Genomic DNA, 17,807 nt, shown 5'->3' with positions numbered 1-17,807 from the left:
TAGCTCCCAGGTAAATTTGACAAGAATAGAAAACACAATGAAATTAAACTTCCCCTTTTCAATCTGCCATTTCACAGACATTCTTGATTAAGATCAGCTTTACACTTTCATATCCATTCACCTTCCTTGTTCTTTTGTGTCTTCTTATTCACAGGGGTCTTTTTTAACTTAAGGTACCCTAATTGATTGCAACTGATTTTGGATGTCCAAACACAGTAATTATTCCTTTCCATTTAAAAGCAGTGTGCTGTGTTTACGAAGATAGTAAAGTTCCTTAATTGAATCTGGGAAGATGCTCTGTGGCAGAAAATGATTTTGTAGGCATTTTTCATTATGATAGATGTGGTATTACAGCCATTATATATATTAAAAAAAAAAGAAAAGAATGCAAGTTTTGTCTCAGAATTGTCACGAGAGTTATAAATCACTCACTCATATATTAAAGCCTCCAGATGGGAATGATACCTCACAAAAACAAAATAAAAATCCTTCTCTCTTCTATTTACAGATCAGGCATAATCATACGATAGTGTTAAAGGTAGGAGGCAGCTTAGGAAATCCGTATGTATTTCTTACTTTTGAGGATAAGAGTATGATGCTCTGCCGCTGTCAGGTGGAGAAGAAAAACCCTGTGCTCAGTGGCAGCATTTCCTGATGGCAAATTCAGGTGAAGAGGGGAAAGCAGTTTCCTTAAAACTAATGGAAAACTCAGACTAATGTCACGCAAGTGGTAGGTCAGTGAAGAGACAGTTAAAGAACTAAGAGCTAGATGATGCTTCTTGTACAGCAGATCTCTGTCAGGAAAAAGGAAAGATCACAACTGCTGTCTTCGTCCGCTATTCAATCATCCAGCAGAGCAATGATGGGGGAGTTAAAACCATCACAGGCAAATTTCATTCCCTTTGAAATTATTCATTTATTTACATTCTACTTTTGAAACTTTACCTTAAAGTGGCATCGTACCACTTGCTGCAAAAGACCTTTGTATTGAAGTAAAACGGAGCGCTAAGAAATTACTCCAGCGCCATAAAAGTGCAGCTACCACTGAAGAAATGCCATAGTTACAGCTTCTGACCACAGAGAAATGAAGAGGATCCATACAACAGTGCTCTGCACAAAACCGCAAAATACAATTTATCTAAACTTGCATCTAACCAGGGGCCTGCAGCTTGGATGCCTCTTCTAGCCAGGGGTTCTTAATATCAGGGCAGTCGGCATTTTGATGTTCTACCTCATTAGAAACACAGTGTGTCCAACACCACAATGCCCCCATCTAGCCAGTGCTGCTGTCTGAAATGGGGAAATGCATCTTGTTATAACACACATTAAAGAACACATTGTTAAACGGGATTTTGTTTCTAGTGTAACCAAGAACAGATGTTAAAATGTTAGCTTCTCATTAAAAATGATTGCCTTTCCCCACATTCAGGGCAAAACTAAGTTAATATTAATGGCTAAAATACCTTATAGTATGATGATTTTAATGATGACAAAAATATTTACTCACTTTGGTCAAAGATGACAGTCGAAATCCTTTAGCCTTGTCCTTTCCAGCCTTTTCATTTAAATGGTTCCCAATGGCTAAAATGTACTCCAAGACAGCAACAAACTTCTGGCTGGATTGCAGCTGCTTACTCGCTTGGATTTTCTGGTTTATTAGCTGAAACACACAAATCTTCCTTCAGTTCAAACTGAAAATGTGAATAAATCAATGGTGCCAATCAAACCTTCCCTTTGCCAAAAGCCTCGTTGTCCCTACCTGAAGCAAGTCACGCTTTAGCTGACGGATACCTTCTGATTCAACGTCCCTGGGGGAACAGGCCAGGGGTTTTCAGGAAGGACCAGTTAAAAGTCTCCCACCGAGATCAAGCTGGTGTTGGCACAGTTACCCTGCGCCCGATGGAGGTCACACCCTTTCTGGCTGCCAAACCAGCCCTGCCAAAACGACTTCAACCTCATCTCTTAAAAATGCTTCTGAAGAAAAAGTACTGTGCTGTTTGAATGCACCAGATTGCACCAAATGTCAGGCATCAGGGGAAGCAGATAGCCTGAAGTGCAGTATAAGGTTCTCCACCCTTCACCTCCCTCCCTTCTGTTTATACCAGCCTGAAGACTGTTATCTTATCAAAATTCTTAACACAGTTTCCCCACAAGGAAGAATAATAATTTCCTGTAATCAAACTCGGTATCAATTTTTGTTCTCCCGGGGAAGCCACCTCCCTTCTAGGGCTATAGACACAAGAGGTGGTTTTTGTTTAAATTAGGAAATATGTATTTTTTTAGCACCACACCTCTCTTCATCAGTCACCACAAATTTAAAACACACAAATTTAAAAACAGGGAAAAGATGAAATACACAGGAGAGTTGAAAGCCATTGTTAAAACTTTTATAGCACATCACAGAGCTGAAAGCCAATATTCAGATTGTCCCATAGAATTTTAGGTGTATAATCTATGTTTTACAAACATGCATTAACGTGTATAAGTAAGAAAATACTTAGACAACTAACCAGCTCTTCAATGAACATTAAATATCCTCCAAAGCAAACAGTATATACAATAGCTTCCAAATATTCAAATATTTGGTTTCGGTGGAGGACAGCAAAGGTGTAGCATTGTACCAGGCAGGGTCAGAAATCTGTGCATCTCCCAAGTGTTTTCCATCTGTTCCTCTTCTAAGTTTTGTTCCCTGTTACTATGGTTTTAATCACAGCCAGACAAAGGATAACAACTCGGAATTGCAGAACCTTCAAGTTTTGTTTTCATTCACATGACAAATAAGAGCAAAACATTTGAAACATTATGAAATTTTCATAGAGACAGATTGTGTCGAAATACTTTGTTTTGAATCAAAGCATATACAAACCCTGGCAGGTAAGGCAGCAGTTTGGAACAGGAAGATCCAGTCCATGAGACTGGGACACTGTTTATTTGCATCCCCCCCACCCCTAGGTCATCCTGAAAAAAACAGAGAGGGACTTGAACTCTGGCTTGCAACATTTCAATTAGTTGCTGTAATGCTTAGGGTGAGCAGCCTCCTTCAGTCTTCTGACAGTAGTAAATGTCTATGAGACGCTGGTCGAATAAACTTGCTCTAAGTATCTATGACTTTACATTGATTCTTTCAGCTTACGGGGCAAGAACCTCCCCACAAAAGGAACTGAATTTCAATGGCGAAATTCGCTTCTGTCTTATTACTGGACAAAGAGGAAAGTTTAACAACACCAAATAAAAATTTGAAAATCCTTTCCTGTTCTTTTCTCCCCGCTTTGTGGATGTCTATTCCACTGCCAGGCCCATTAGCAACTGCTTCTTGAACCTTAGTGGAATAAGTATATTAAATGCACGTGCATGTATATACATGCATATCATAGCCGTCATTTATCCCAATATTTTTTTACTGTGCTTTGTTTTGAACCAGTACTGTGGAGTACCATCACTAACCGAACACAATAAAATGAATTGGATTCCAAAAAGTATTCCAAATACTTCAGCCGATAGTACCACTGTATTTCAAATGCAGCCTGTCTCTAACAGTTTCATGTCACTTACAGTCTCTACATGACCTGTAGAGATTTTTTTTTTTTAAAGTTTTTTTAACCTTTTTGCTTTTTACTTTTGAACAGTGCCATGAAATGTTTTTGTTATATACTAGACGGCCTGCATTTTTACACTAGGAATTGCTCACACTATGGACTGTGAGATGTTTCACTATAGGAAAAAAACCAAACCAAACCAAACCAAAACCTCCCCAACTACACAACTTTGAAATCTGCACTGAGGCCGCTTGGCCCTCTACTATCTAACTGGCAGATGTTGATTACAAAAACACTATAAAGGAGGCGTGTTACTTACAGGCTCCAAATCTCTCATGCTCACAGGGAGCTCACGAACAGTAAGCAGGAGATCCAACCTCTGGCTTAAGTGAGGGATTTTACACATCTGTGTAGAATTGAACAGAAAAGGAATCAAAACTCATGTTTATACCAACACATGCATATATCTTTCATAATTTCTTGAGTAATTCAGCTGGACCATAGTTTTCCTAATTTCTGTGCCCATTCTTTAAATTTATTCCAGGCCTTAATCTGTAGATATACTATGGCACATATCTGAATATGCATCATTTGCATATACAAATTCAATAAGACACTGTATGTTCATAGGGACAGATACTATTAAAATCAATGAGACTCATTTCTTGTGAACAAGAATGGTTAAATGCATACATTGTTGTGCTTACAGATTTTGGAAATCTAGCTCAGAATAAACCAACTCCTACTTTGGAAGAAGGGGAGGACACGTGACTTGGAGACGCTAAGGGATCTGTGCCATTCTCTTCATAATATCTACCTGTCTCAACTCTTTATCAGATAAATCCTCTTATACTGATTCTGGCTGAGATTGTAAATTTCGGTTCCAAACAACAGCTTCTTGTAGTGGTTTTATGTCAAAGAGAGTGTGCTAGAAATAGCACGTGGTGTCTTTTAATGCGGTACCTTCTTACCTCTAACATAAACTGATCAACCACATGCAGCTCTGAAGGAGACCCCTTGAATGACTGATACCTTTCTGCATCTTTTGGTGTTGGCATGTATCTGTAAAACAGCAAATGAAAAGTAGACATCCTCTTCCTCTTCATTCAATACTGTTGTAACATAAAACAATCATTCCATTCCATGCATTGGAATGTCTTACTGTTTAGTGTGGTTTACGAATTGCATATTTATTCTTTAATCCCTGAAACATCATAGACATTTGAGCCGACTGTGTGATGGAAAGCAAAAACAATCTGCAGATACGCCTGCGTATCTGGAAATGCTTGAAAGTCAGTCGGTAGTGTTCAATTGCAGATCTACAATTTACAATGGCATGGGCTATGTTGGAAAAGGTAAAACCACACAACAGACAAGTTAAGGCCATAATTTCCAAAAAGGTTCGTTAATTCTGTGCTTGATGCATACGTGGCTTGTTGTCATTGATTGGATGAACGTACCTGACAATAACCTTTCCGATGCACCTAGAAACAATATACGCTTTCTGAGCGGTTACGGCCATGCCAGTTCCACTTCTGTCCAGCAATAACTTCTTTGGAAAATTAGCACAAAAGCAGAGCAGACTCATATTATGGTGTGATTAACCAGTGGGCCCCACGGTCTGACCAACTCCTACCTCTAAAACTTTTTTAATTGCCCATGAAACAAGAGTTCTGCATAAGGTAAGAGAATATTCTCCCACAGTACTCCAGAGCTGCAGATTTTTAGAAAACTGACATCTTTAAACATGCCTCCACTTGGAAAAATAAACACAACACCACAGTTCCCCTCCTTCGGAGATCTTCCTGCCTGTCTGACTGACACTCTGTGGGAATTCATAGCATATGTTAAGAAAAACAAATTCGATGTTATACCAAACACATGAGAAGGAGTGTTAAGACTCTGAAATAAGTATTCGGGTCTACTATCTTCTCTGCTTTCAATGCAAACAACCTACTAAAATTGTAGTAAGTATAACTTAACATTCGTGGGGATAGATATACATTTTCATTAAAAGTAAGGAAATTTATTCAAAGGTGTAAAAAATAAAGCAGAGATTTTAGCATGCTAAATACAGGACAAACAATAAGATTTATTTTTGTTACTGTTGTCAATAATTTAATATGATATTTCATTTGAATAATTACTGGAGTTTGAATTATTAAATCTACATTAAAGCAGATTACAAAATATTACATTCATCACCCTTCATCATCAAGAAAATAATAAATTCTCATTTAAAAATAACAGATATCTGTTGGCAAATGAAAGGGGTTGTATTTATCATTAAAAATAATTTGATTTTTTAAGTAAATTCGAAGGACATTTTTTTAAAAGCTGACAGCAAATATCTTGATTTAATCAGAAGTCTGATATCCCGTCAAATTGTTTTAATGTATTATGTATAAGAAATGAAACTAGCAGTGTGTCTAGAAGGTTTAAAGCTTAAAGCATTAAACAATGTAAGCCATGGAAAAGGAAGCAGAACAATATGTGAATGCATTTCATAAATATCTTTTTACATGAATGCAACTCTAATGGAATTTATACAATAAAAAATCTCCCACTGTTCTGAAAAATTAAATTTATAGAGACGAAGAGTGCTTTGCTATTGATTTTAAGACAACAGGATAAAGAATCATCCAGAGAACTATGGACACATGTTTCCATATCAAAATAAGACCTGAAGTTTCTAATAAAATTCCACCACCTGCACTACCCTTCACTGGATACATGAACAAAACATTCTGCTCCCTGGTCACAGTCTTGAAAATCTTGGTTTTGGCTTTAAATATTTTTCATTCTACAATAGTAGAATTTAGACTTCCTGCTCAGGCTTAGACAGTGTGACAGGTATTTGCACAGAGAGGAATTTTCCAGCCCCTGACTATCCTGTTTGAACTTCTGTCTTAACCACAGGTTCTCAGTTAACTGGGGGCCACAGTTTTCAATGGTAAAATTTTCCACCGCACCACCTAAATCAAGCGGAAAGGTCTTCAGAAGTGCTAAGTGTCCTGGTACTGGTGTCACGCCAAGGCCACTACAGTACAAGAGAAACTTCTGAGTGCTGGTGTTTCAAGAGAAGCGTCTGCTCCTTCGATGAGGTGTCTGAATGGGAGCCATAAGACCCTGAACTGCCATGGAAATGCCTCTCATCTATTTCAGTAACACTTTTAAAACTGTTGGGGTGGAAAAAATTAGCTTCCTTTCACTACAAGATTTGTACGTGTATTCCTAGATTTTGGCAATAAATAAGAATCCCGTGAACAGAATCCTTGATCCTAAATAGCATATAGCAATACAGCATCCAATATCTCTTACACATTTGATTGCTAGAAAAATTTCCTCAGCATTATTGCTATCAAAGGAGGACTCTGAAATCTTCAAGGAAAAAATAAAATCTTTCAAGCTTCCCTGCCATCATCATCATCATTATTATTATTGTCTGATGGCAAAGAGCCCAGATGCCATAAATCAGTGATCGCAGTACACCAACTTCAACAGCACGGAGACTCTGGACTGAATCTGCAGTGCTGTATCAGGGCTTGAACAAGAGAGCGTGTTCAGTGTTTTCCTTCAAACCGAGGTGTGAGCAGAGGCTGCCCTCAAAAACGGGGCTGGCCAGACCCCAGGCACTCTGCGGGGCTGGAGGCATTTCCTTTACTGCTGCCAGCTCCAACCGTTTGTTTCTGTGGAGTGTGTAACTGGAGAGCACTCTCGATGTCCAAGACATGTCACTGCAGTTGTCTGCTGACCAATTCCATCACTGCAATTAGAAACTGCAGTAAGATCTTTCTTTTTTGAATGACGCCTTTAAGGTCAGCTTTTGAAAGGCAACAGAGCTCTGCTACCTTGAGTGGGGCTCTACACATTTCACTAGCTCATAATCTGCTGTGCACCAGCGTGGAGTATAACTGGTAAAGCACTGGGGCAGCATGGAAACTTCCTCCAGAGCACTGGTACATATAAAACATTTAAATATTCAGATTCTTGTCCACGTCCCTTCATGCTTCAGGCAAGCTCTGTACAAGCCATCTCACAGAATGACATTAATTCCATATGTTACTTGTCTGTTCTTCCTGTTCACATCACTTTCTGAGTACAGGCATGATTCTGCAGACTTTAAAATTACTGCTGATGTACTGATTAGGATCAGGATTTTAAGGCCAAAATTAAACTCATTCCACAAGAAGAAGAAAGATCAGTTATTTACTTCCTCACTTTCTTTGCCAGTGTCATCTTTTTTCAAGATTGCTTTAGTAAAACAGTAAAATTTTTTCTCATTTTGAATCAAGAAAAAATTTCACATCAAAAGTTTCTGATCTCCCAACAGACGGTAAGGCTGTAGTAAGAGACGTTGTAAAGTTTTCTCATCAAGTTACACCTGCTGACTGCCACAGCTTATTCTTTTACTAACGCTGCTGCTTGTAACTACTTCACAAAATCATGTCAAATTTCCTGTCATTTCTTGCAATCCCATTTCCTATATAACATGGGGGAAAGTGATATTTTGGAGGCATGTTCTAAAATCTCAGTTGCAAGGACTGAGATTTCAGTGCGCAACCCTAATATTCTATTCACAGTGAGGACAGATCCAATGTCTCAGTAGCACCTTTCCTGACCTTTGCGTTACTTGCAGAAGATTATGCCTTCTCCAAAAGGTAACGTATATTATAAACAAATAATTGAACCCCAAAGATTACCTTCTTAGTGTTGTAATCTGCTCATCTGTAAGTCCACCACTCTCTTCATGTATAATGTACAGTTTTTCTTTCAGCTCGCTTGGTTTTATACGAAAACTTTTAAGAAAAATGTCTGGAGGGAAATTATTCTTAGATTACTTTGAAGAAAATGCTCAAGGGAAGGAAAATCACCAAAACATTTCATATTTACTTTCCAGATTTAAAAAAAGAAAGAAAAAAAAAAAACACAGGAAAAAAACCCAAAACTGCTAAGGGTAACTGCTAATGCAAAAACTCAGTCTTCATATTTTCTTTAAATATACATAGCCGCAGTCAATCAAAAATATATTTCTGCCAGAAAACAGTCAATGCTTACAACAGATCAATATACTGTTACTGGAAGGTACTCAAGTACTTGTTTGTATATATTTCTCTTGTACTCAGCTCAACAGTGAAAATATTCTTTTTCTAAATAACAATACAATTAATTGGCATATTATAATATTTTGAAGGATAAAGAAATTAAATTTTCAATTGATCTAGATTTTGTTTACTTGCTTTGCTTAACCTCCAGGGTTCAAAAGAGGGTAGTTAGAGTCCATGCAAGGAAAATTACTCCCAAAATGAAGGCAACCTGGGAAGTGCTCACTTCTTCCATGGTGACTGATATTCTAAAATCTGATTAAGAGTTTTTGTAATGTTTAAGACTTCTGTGCTGACATGGGGCTGGATCATAATATGCATTGTGATAGGGAGATGGAAGTAAGATGCCTCTTCCCCAAACGGATGAGGAACCATTTGTAAAGCTGTTGCTCCCAAAAAGATTTCTTTGTCTTGCCAGTTATTCTTCAATTACTGTCTGTCTCCATCATCGTTACCAAAGGATTAAGGTAAAAAATGAAGCACAAGGAAGTGAACAGAGGGCATCAGCAGGGAAAGCAAAAAGGTTTAACTGTTTGTCAGTGTTGGCTTGAAACTTGTCCTAGAGTCTCTGCTACGACAGAACAAGAAGCAGAAGGGGACTGGGTAGGAGAATTCAGGAAGGAAGTGTAAGATTTACCTTTTTTTTTTTTTCTCTCCAATTCTAAGAAGGAACAGAGTTTTTCAGGTTATAGGATCTTGCTGTGGCCCGAATCAGCTGTTAATGGTTCTCAGAAGACTGTTGGCCAATGGAGTATATACCATTTATTCTTCCTCTGACACACTTTCCACGTTTTTAGTTTTGTTATAAGATCTAGCTTTAGTGCTAAGCCTGGCAGAATCTTCCCTTTTTCCTTCTTATGCGTTTTTATGCCTTATATATTTTGCTTCCCTTTGCCTTTTAAACCAAGTATCTCCTCAGGTGTGGTGATGTCTACGGACCGTAACAGAGTGAATAGCTCATAGTAAAATGTTGATTTTAAAATATTCACAACCTGTCTACAAAGTATTTAATATTTTCTTGAACATTTTCAGTAGTTGAAGTTAGCCGCTGAATAAATTTTAGTCATCAGACTGCCGAAGTATTTTGCTAGGCAAAATAAGGTTTATACATATGGGAAACTGGGTGTCATACAGACAAACAGGCACCGATCAATTTTGACTCCTATATCAGTCTGTCACACACTAGATCCCACATTCTTGGATTAACATATACATTATAGTGTCTCCCAAAACTTTTTCATTGGAAATCTGAGGATGTTTTTCTTGTCTCTCTCTTTCTGATACCCCTTCTCTGTATGGCAGAAATTTATTTTGTCTATCAGAATCCACTAGATGATAACTTAGATTTTATTTGCATTTTCTCAAACATTGAGCTTGAATTTAGTGTGCAGATCTTCTCTCAGAACTCTCATTTTTCTCTTGTGTTCAGAGACCCACTCAAATTCTCAAGAAATTTTAACCCACTGGCATTTTGAAGCTTCATATTTTTATTCGTTAATTTAAGAACTGTGGTTTGCAGCACTTGCAGGAAGATTAATCAGAATTCTCAGGATCAAATTAGCTTTTGATCTAAGTAATGTCCATTATAATAAGTATATGCCAAAAATCTCACTGATGGGACTTTAAGGATAAGATTAAGAAACGGATGTAGAATGTCTCAATGAAAAAAGTTGTAAGAGGAACAGGATCAAAAGGAAGAAGGGTGCTATTTGCAAACCAAAAGAAAGAAATTTCCTCAAAGAAACAGCAATAATTTTGTAGATAAAAGTGCTATTACAGAATCCTTTTTATCTACAACAGCACTTTCGTATCACTCACTTCCTTTTAACCCTTCAAATTGTTAGTCAGTGGATGCAATAATTCCAACAAGTTATCTCCGTTTACAGTTGCCAATTAAAACTTCACACAATCTCCAAAATATATTCTTTCTTATCAATATTCATAAAGATGAAATCATTAAAACTTCAAAATTAACTGCCCCAAATTCTTTACACATGTAATATTTCTTAAAACATCTCTAGGTTATAGAACTTTTTTGGAAAACCAGCTCTGTAATAGAAATCAGAGTAGTCTTTGAAGAACAATTACTCTTGCCCTTTTAATATCTACCACTTGTCATCAAAATAATTGAAAGGCCTTTACATCGTTTTATTAGTAAGACCAGAACTATGTGCTGAACTGCTTCATGAGCTGTGAAAGACTGTTCTAGGTCAGGCCTTTGGCAGAATCATATCTGGGATAGGAGAGGGAAGGATCCTGTTCGTGATCATTCAAGACAGCCATTCACAGCCTAAGCTATCTGCCAGGGAAACACCAAGAGAATTCCTGTGACCTGGCTTGTAGCTGCCTCAAAGGCTTCTTACACCAACCCATCTACACCTACATGATATTCTTGAACTCAATGTGGCAGAGAGACTGAGCACAGTACTCAAAATTCTAGCTACGAAGCTGTTTCTGTTCATTTGTTTCACCTGGGCAGCCCACAGAATTCGAGAAGCCTTTGAAGTCAGAGTCTTAACATTGACTTCACAGGTGTCACACGTGATTTTACATATCTGCCCTAAGACAATAGCATCACAGCTCAATGACACATCCACATGATTTGTACCAGAAGAGGAGGAGCTTGGTGTTTCTACTCTACAACATTAAGGACCACATTTAGAGCAACTGCGACATGAGGTCTATTTTATAAATGAGCGGCACTGAATTAAAAGATGATTTAGAAACAAGCTTGTCTTATTGCCTATTGAATGGCAGAAAGTACAAACAGAAAATGCATGCAGTGCTCGCCCCAAGATTCCAGATAGAGTACACAGTTGTCAGTAATATACTTACTGAAGTTATGTGCAACTTTTTGATCTAACATGATGTGCTGATTCACTGAAGGTTCGTTGCCCGAAAATACTGCCGTGTCCTGGATCTGGAACTGATTGCAGAGTCTGGATACATCTATTTTTTTCTTGCATGGGTCACATGATCCCCAGATAGATTTCTGAATCTAAAAATATAGGAGTGACAGGGTAAACAAAAAGCCAAAAGAACAGAGGCACTTTGTTCCATCCAAACATAGGGAAAGGCATCCAGGTTGTTTTGTGGCACAACTGTACTTTTATAACTATACATGTAATACAGGCTACAGTATTATTTTTTTTTTAACAGCTACCATCAGTTTCGTCCTCACCTTATCACAAGGAACAACATCCCAGTGAAAGGCTTTGGTTCTCTTTGTCGATGGAGAGAGGCTGCAGGGCTGCGGTAACGCAGGTGGGGCTGGCGGTACCTCTGCCTTACTTCTGGGAAGTGGAAGAGATGGTGATGCTGGGGCCGCTTCCTCCTCTGCAGGCTGGGGGTCTGAAGACTTGTTCAGACTGGTTGTTGCAGCACTCACACCAAAGTGTAGGGCCTCCTCTTTCTGTTCATTCAGAGGTACGGTAACATCCTCATAATCTGCTTCGGAGGAGGTACATCCTTGAGATCCCTCCTGAGGCAGTGAGGCACCCTTGCACAGCTGACAATACCTTTCTATGAGAGACACCCATTCGTTCTGGAGCTTGCTAACATCCTCTGTCCTGTTCCTTTGGACAGTAAAGGGTATTCGAAACCTGAAATTTAAGAATGTCATATATAAACACTAGGAAGTGTAAATAACATGCTGCCTAATACAGCCAGAGATATTTCTTTTTTAAGCAGAATGATGTTCAGCAGCTTTACTTGTTGAAGGAGCCCAGTGCTGCTGACTCTGACCTTTTCAGACAGAGTTAATTTCTTATGTGTCTAAGGTTAGAGAGCTGAAGTTTTGCCATATATTGACTTTGTGGTGCAGTTACCTCGTAATTCCTCTTCTCCACCTTGGGGGAAGGTGAACAATGTGCTACGTCTTACTGTGCTTGTTGCACAAGCTACTCAGAGCCTGTTCACACATCTGTCCTATCAAGCTGAATGATGCATCTCTTCACTTGTTGCTGGCATGACAACTAGACAAGTCTTTGTGGGCAGTATTTCAATGTATCTTCTCAATTCCACAATGTGGTACTTTTGATTCCTCCTTAAAATACTCATCAAATCACTGCAGAGCAATAGGAAGGGTAATCTATATAATTCCGATGGCCTCATTTCTCCACTGTTGTATTTATTCTGGGACATTGAGAGTCTCTGTTGCTTGACCTTGTTTTCAGTAGTTCTGCTTTAACAAATTGTTAATTACCAACTATACTTACAAATAATTGTGTCCTTTGGTCTGAACTGAAAAAGTACTGCATCCATTCTCCTTGCTGACACTCACATTACCATCTGACAAATTAATTGTGTTTGTTACAGGGTCTGCAGTCTTGTTCTTTCCTCCCAGACCTATGCAATACAAAGCCAATTCTCCTTCACGTAGTTGTACCAAGTACCTGAAGGACAAGGAATGGAGATACAGTTCATTCTTCACTGACTACTTATTTACACAAGCCTTGCCTTTGTTAAAGCATTTTCTAATGTCAATAAGTCTCCACATTTTTATAGCATCCTCCATGGAACAGTCAAAAAGTATCAATAGTAAAGCATAAAACCTTGAGATGAGGGCTTCTTATTCTCATCTGACACGTAAATAAACTGTGACATAAAATATGAACTTCCAGCCTGCCGTGCCTATTGAGAGAGCTAAAACTAAGAAGATCTGACTATCAAGTAAAAATCACACAAGTCCTGTTAATATGTTAGCTACACTCTGTCCCTCCCCCTCTATTTATTCTTCTCATTTGTTTGGGATGGTGGGTCTCTTGGACTGTGAGCTTTTAAAGGAAGTCACTATGTGACCAGGGAGCTCATAGGCTTCAGAGTTTGTGCCTTCCAGGTTTTACTGTCACCAAGCTATAAACAAATCACCATAATGTAAGTTAGTGCCCAAACTTATAGTCCAATAACTCTCCCTCTCTTAGAAATGCCTCTGCACACGCTCTTACTCCATGAGGACTGATCTTGGTGCCCCCCCATTCCCATGAGTCACTTGGCAGGAAGGGGTCAAAGTATTCTACTCTCAAGGTCTTCCATCAGAAATGACTGTGCCAAAGTGTGGGTATTACCTATTTAAATGATAAATTAATCCTGGCACAAATTGCCTGCCCATAGACAGCTTCTATTAGAGCAAAATGTTCTGCTTCACTCTCTCTTCCAGGATTCTGCTCTGCTGATTATAACAAAGCCTCCACATTCAACAAGTGGGGCTTTACTGTAGGTGGGTTTTATTCTTATTTAAGCATTTGCATTCTCATTTTTCTTGAGTGTTACTGCATTTCTTTATCATTCTGACAGTTCTATCAGACCTTTCTTTTCCTCCACTCTCTCTTCAAGGTGTGGCTAGTTGATTAAGGTGTTCTATGAGGAATTTAAATAAGTTTAGCTGCTCTAGAAGAATTAAACATAAAATATAAATTGCATCTATTCCCACATAAACAGTCAAAGTGATAAGAATTGTTTAATGGAGCTGGCAGTTATATTGATCTCTCCTTTCTTTAAAGCAGGGACTTATAGTTTAATCGGATCTCCAGATGTTTCCACCATTATTTACTTTAACCGAAAAAAGAGAGGTTTAATATCAAGAAGAAAGCAACAAGGGCTTTGCTCCACAAGATAAATAAAAACCAATTTCTGTTTGTTAACAAACTTGTTAAATGTTGCAAAGTAACAAATCCTGGGACACGCTTGAGGATAGTGTTTACAAGACATACAGCGGTAGCCTTTTAAAAACAATTAAAATAATTTTCTGTGAACTGTGAAGTCTTTCGAGGTAATTGCCCTGTGCAGATAATTACAATGTTAATTTTTTTTATTAGTTTTTAGTAGAAGGGGTTTTTTTCTCCCCTTCTCTCCTTTGATAATATAAGCAATTTCCAGGTATTTTAGAAGCTGGCTCAGGGGAAGGGTGGGTTGTCTGTAGGATGGGTAGCAAACTATGTAAAATCATGGTGGCTGGTCCACTAGTTCAGGAATAGAATAAGCATAAGCAGAAGTCAGGCTTCTCTCTGATGGTTTAGGGGCTGAATGAAATGACGGAGACAGTTCACTTTCTACTGAATAATGATTCCTGTCTCTGAAACCACCACCCCAATTAGGCCACCACGGTTGGTCACCCCCACAGGAGGGAAGTTCAGAACATTACGGGAATGAATTATGAATTTTGGGGGAGCCATTTGGCAAGTGTGAGTCAATATTCCCTAGCAGGACTCCTATACCCCTTGTCTGCTTTGCTAGTCTTTTTTTCTTTTTCCTTATGGCCGAAAATGGAGTAAAAAGTAAAGAGGTAAACATAAAAAAGTCCAACCTTTAAAATCACTCTTACCACCATCACCGTTATATTTTTGTATAGGTAATGCACACAGCAGTCTCTAGCACACATCAGAACTTAATTTTGTTGCATACCACCAGTGCGCTAACAGTTAATTTCAATGTTTTCATCTCATGCAGATTTGGCATGTAAGTTTTAACTTTAAAAAGCAGTTAAATAATCAACTTGTTATCAGCAAATTAAAATCTCAAGGCATTTATCAGAAATTTTAATAAAATCCACAACCCAGAGGACTACAAAAGTGCCGTTCGTACTTGACCCATTCAGTGGATGTAAAAGTATTTTGCTGCAGATCCAACAGTCCTTCATGTATCACATCATCTTCCACAGGTCTTCCAGAGCAGGACTCTGCTGGTCTCTTGTACGAATTGCTCTGTATAACTCTGCTCAGAAGGTACATTATCTATATAATAAGTGGCAGCAGAGAGAGTATATTTTCCATGTTAATTCCCTTGAATAAGACATTAATAGGTGGATTTTTCAAGTATAAAAATGATAGACAACACTATAAGCAGCAGCCAAATAGGTGACATACATTAACATAAAATAAATAGGGTCTTTCTATGATGCTGAACTACTTAACTGCAATTTGGTTTTATGGCCACCGTTCTAAACCTGTCAGTGGAAGGAGAATATAATTTTGTTCTGGAGAGGTTACTGTAAAACATCATTTTACTTTTTTTAATTCATATACAAAGCAAACTAGGACAGAGCTTCTGTTCAGCTCAGTTCAAGTTCAAGTAGTAATTGATTGCTTTAGCTTGAAATCTCAAACAAACCCCGCAGAAAAACAGAGGCCTACCTACAGTTGAAAATAACATGGATTAAGGTGGGTGTGAATTTAAAGCACTCTTTTTGTTATACAGGGCCATATTTGAGTATTCTTACTACAGAAGACATGTGCCTTTTTGAGCCCTTCTGCTAAATGTAATCTATTTTGCAAATTTAGCTAATTAACTATACGGTACTGTTCATCTGGAATCAAAGTTTCTGCACATGGAGTGAACCGTTAAGTTTCACAAATCCCTCTGCAAAAATCCCCTTAAAGATGGGTTGAATCAGAAGTTTGGATGCAAACTCTTCCATGCTTTTTGAGAGTTTGTATCTCAACCTAAATTGTGCAGCTGGCTTCAGCGTCTCAGCAGTGGGATGACACAAACTCCAAGACTTGATCACGCCTGAAAACATGGGATATTTGCATTCAGGTGAAAATCTATTGCTAATGTCACGACTCGAGTTTCACAATTAGGCTCTTCACAAGCGTAGAGCCTAATTACACTAACTACTTGGAATATTTAATTGAACCTAAACTCAAAAGGAGCTGAGACCTCAAAATCAAACGGCTCAGACAAAATCATGCAACACTGAATCATTCAATTAAACAAATATCTAGTTTTACCTAGGCTGTTTTCCTCTGATAATTTTATAATTTCGGTGTATTTTGATAGTAAAAGATGAACTACTCGGTCTTTTCCTTTTCATGCCATCAGGGTGGCCTCATTCATTCTTAAAAGCATGCATTTTAATAAATATCATATATATATATAAAAAAAATAAGAAGCATAGAAAATTTCAATTAAGGTTCAACTGTGCATGTCATCAGTTTTGTTTGCTTGTTTTAATACAATCTCAGACGAGTTATATTCAAGGTGTGGCTGAAGAAATGCATCCACTTTCATATCATGTCTTGAGCTGGCTTTACATCTTCAGTCCTAGTGAACTGCAGCAAAATCCTAAGGCCAAACTTTATCCTGAACTCACATTCCCTTTGTTCTGCGTACGAACATACACAGAACAAAGACATACCTACTTCTTTGCTTGCACGGTGCACAGCATAACAATTCCCATTTATGATTGGGACCTGCTGGGTACTACCATAACATTATCTGTTATTTATAGCAATCTGTCTATGACATTGTAAAAACTTACCTTCCTTTTATCCTCAAGAGACACTGCTTCCAGCTCATAATCTTGTCGCCCATGAAACACAATGCTGAAGCGCCTCCTTTCAGTATCTTCACAGGCTTTGACTTGTGAGAAGGGGAACTGTTTCTTAATAATTCCTTTTTCAATGTTAAAAATGGTCTTTGTGTTGAAATCAATCTGGAATAGAAAGTTCTTCATTACTTGACTCCATTGCTCTCCTCGTTGAAAGGGAAAGGCAGCATCCCCAACATTACCATGCAAGGGCATTTAGATAAAGGACCAGCTTAGAATACGTATCTATCTTGCCGATGGATAGAATAAAAAATGACATTCCATCATCAAGATACTGTACTATATTTGTCATATTTACAAAACAAACAGATATTCATTGTAACTGTGTTTTCCTATCTCTTTTGATGAATAAGCATCAATTTATCACTCTGAAACATTATTTCTTTTTAAATTCTCCTTGTCTTATACAACCCAGTGAAAAAACTTCCCATTCAGCAGCACTGGTGGCACAAACTAATGGCACGACCATCTCAGCAGAGATTCAATTACTAACTGGTTCAACCTATGCCCCAGTACTAAAATGAAGTGAAGGTGGTTATTTTTATAAGTCACTTCTGTGTCAGGAAAAGAGGATACTATTGAGAGATACGTTTCTGATGTAAATATTACTGTGTTTTGGTTTAGATCTTATCTAACACAGATTTTTTTGTCTGTATGTATAGATACACAGATACATCGATGTATAGGTGAAGGGAGTGATGATAACAGACAATAAATTTATTTTATTGCTGTTTCACAGCTATAATAATTAAAAATTGTTTGCTTCAAAGCAAGATTATTCTGCCACTGCACAATCTATATTTGCAGTGTTAAAAACTGGTACAGACAGATTCCAGTATC

The 17,807-nt window shown here is 38.0% G+C and overlaps 1 protein-coding gene across 3 annotated transcripts in view; it reads right to left on the bottom strand.

The window, feature by feature from the left end:
• Nucleotides 1–17,807, bottom strand: part of LOC134522601 (formin-F-like) — a 44,021-nt gene that overhangs the window by 10,443 nt on the left and 15,771 nt on the right. For all 3 annotated transcript variants that reach the window (XM_063350375.1, XM_063350374.1, XM_063350376.1), the window contains exons 4-12: nt 16,899–17,072; nt 15,224–15,372; nt 12,859–13,035; nt 11,823–12,243; nt 11,477–11,639; nt 8,240–8,351; nt 4,508–4,598; nt 3,856–3,942; nt 1,508–1,660 (exon numbers count right to left, since the gene is read on the bottom strand). In XM_063350375.1, coding sequence (XP_063206445.1) covers nt 1,508–1,660; nt 3,856–3,942; nt 4,508–4,598; nt 8,240–8,351; nt 11,477–11,639; nt 11,823–12,243; nt 12,859–13,035; nt 15,224–15,372; nt 16,899–17,072 — 1,527 coding nt within the window. The remainder of the gene's footprint in view (nt 1–1,507; nt 1,661–3,855; nt 3,943–4,507; nt 4,599–8,239; nt 8,352–11,476; nt 11,640–11,822; nt 12,244–12,858; nt 13,036–15,223; nt 15,373–16,898; nt 17,073–17,807) is intronic.

This window comes from Chroicocephalus ridibundus, chromosome 12 (assembly GCF_963924245.1).
Source record: "Chroicocephalus ridibundus chromosome 12, bChrRid1.1, whole genome shotgun sequence".
NCBI classification, from domain to species: domain Eukaryota; kingdom Metazoa; phylum Chordata; class Aves; order Charadriiformes; family Laridae; genus Chroicocephalus; species Chroicocephalus ridibundus.
This window is presented reverse-complemented; position numbering and strand designations above follow the sequence as displayed.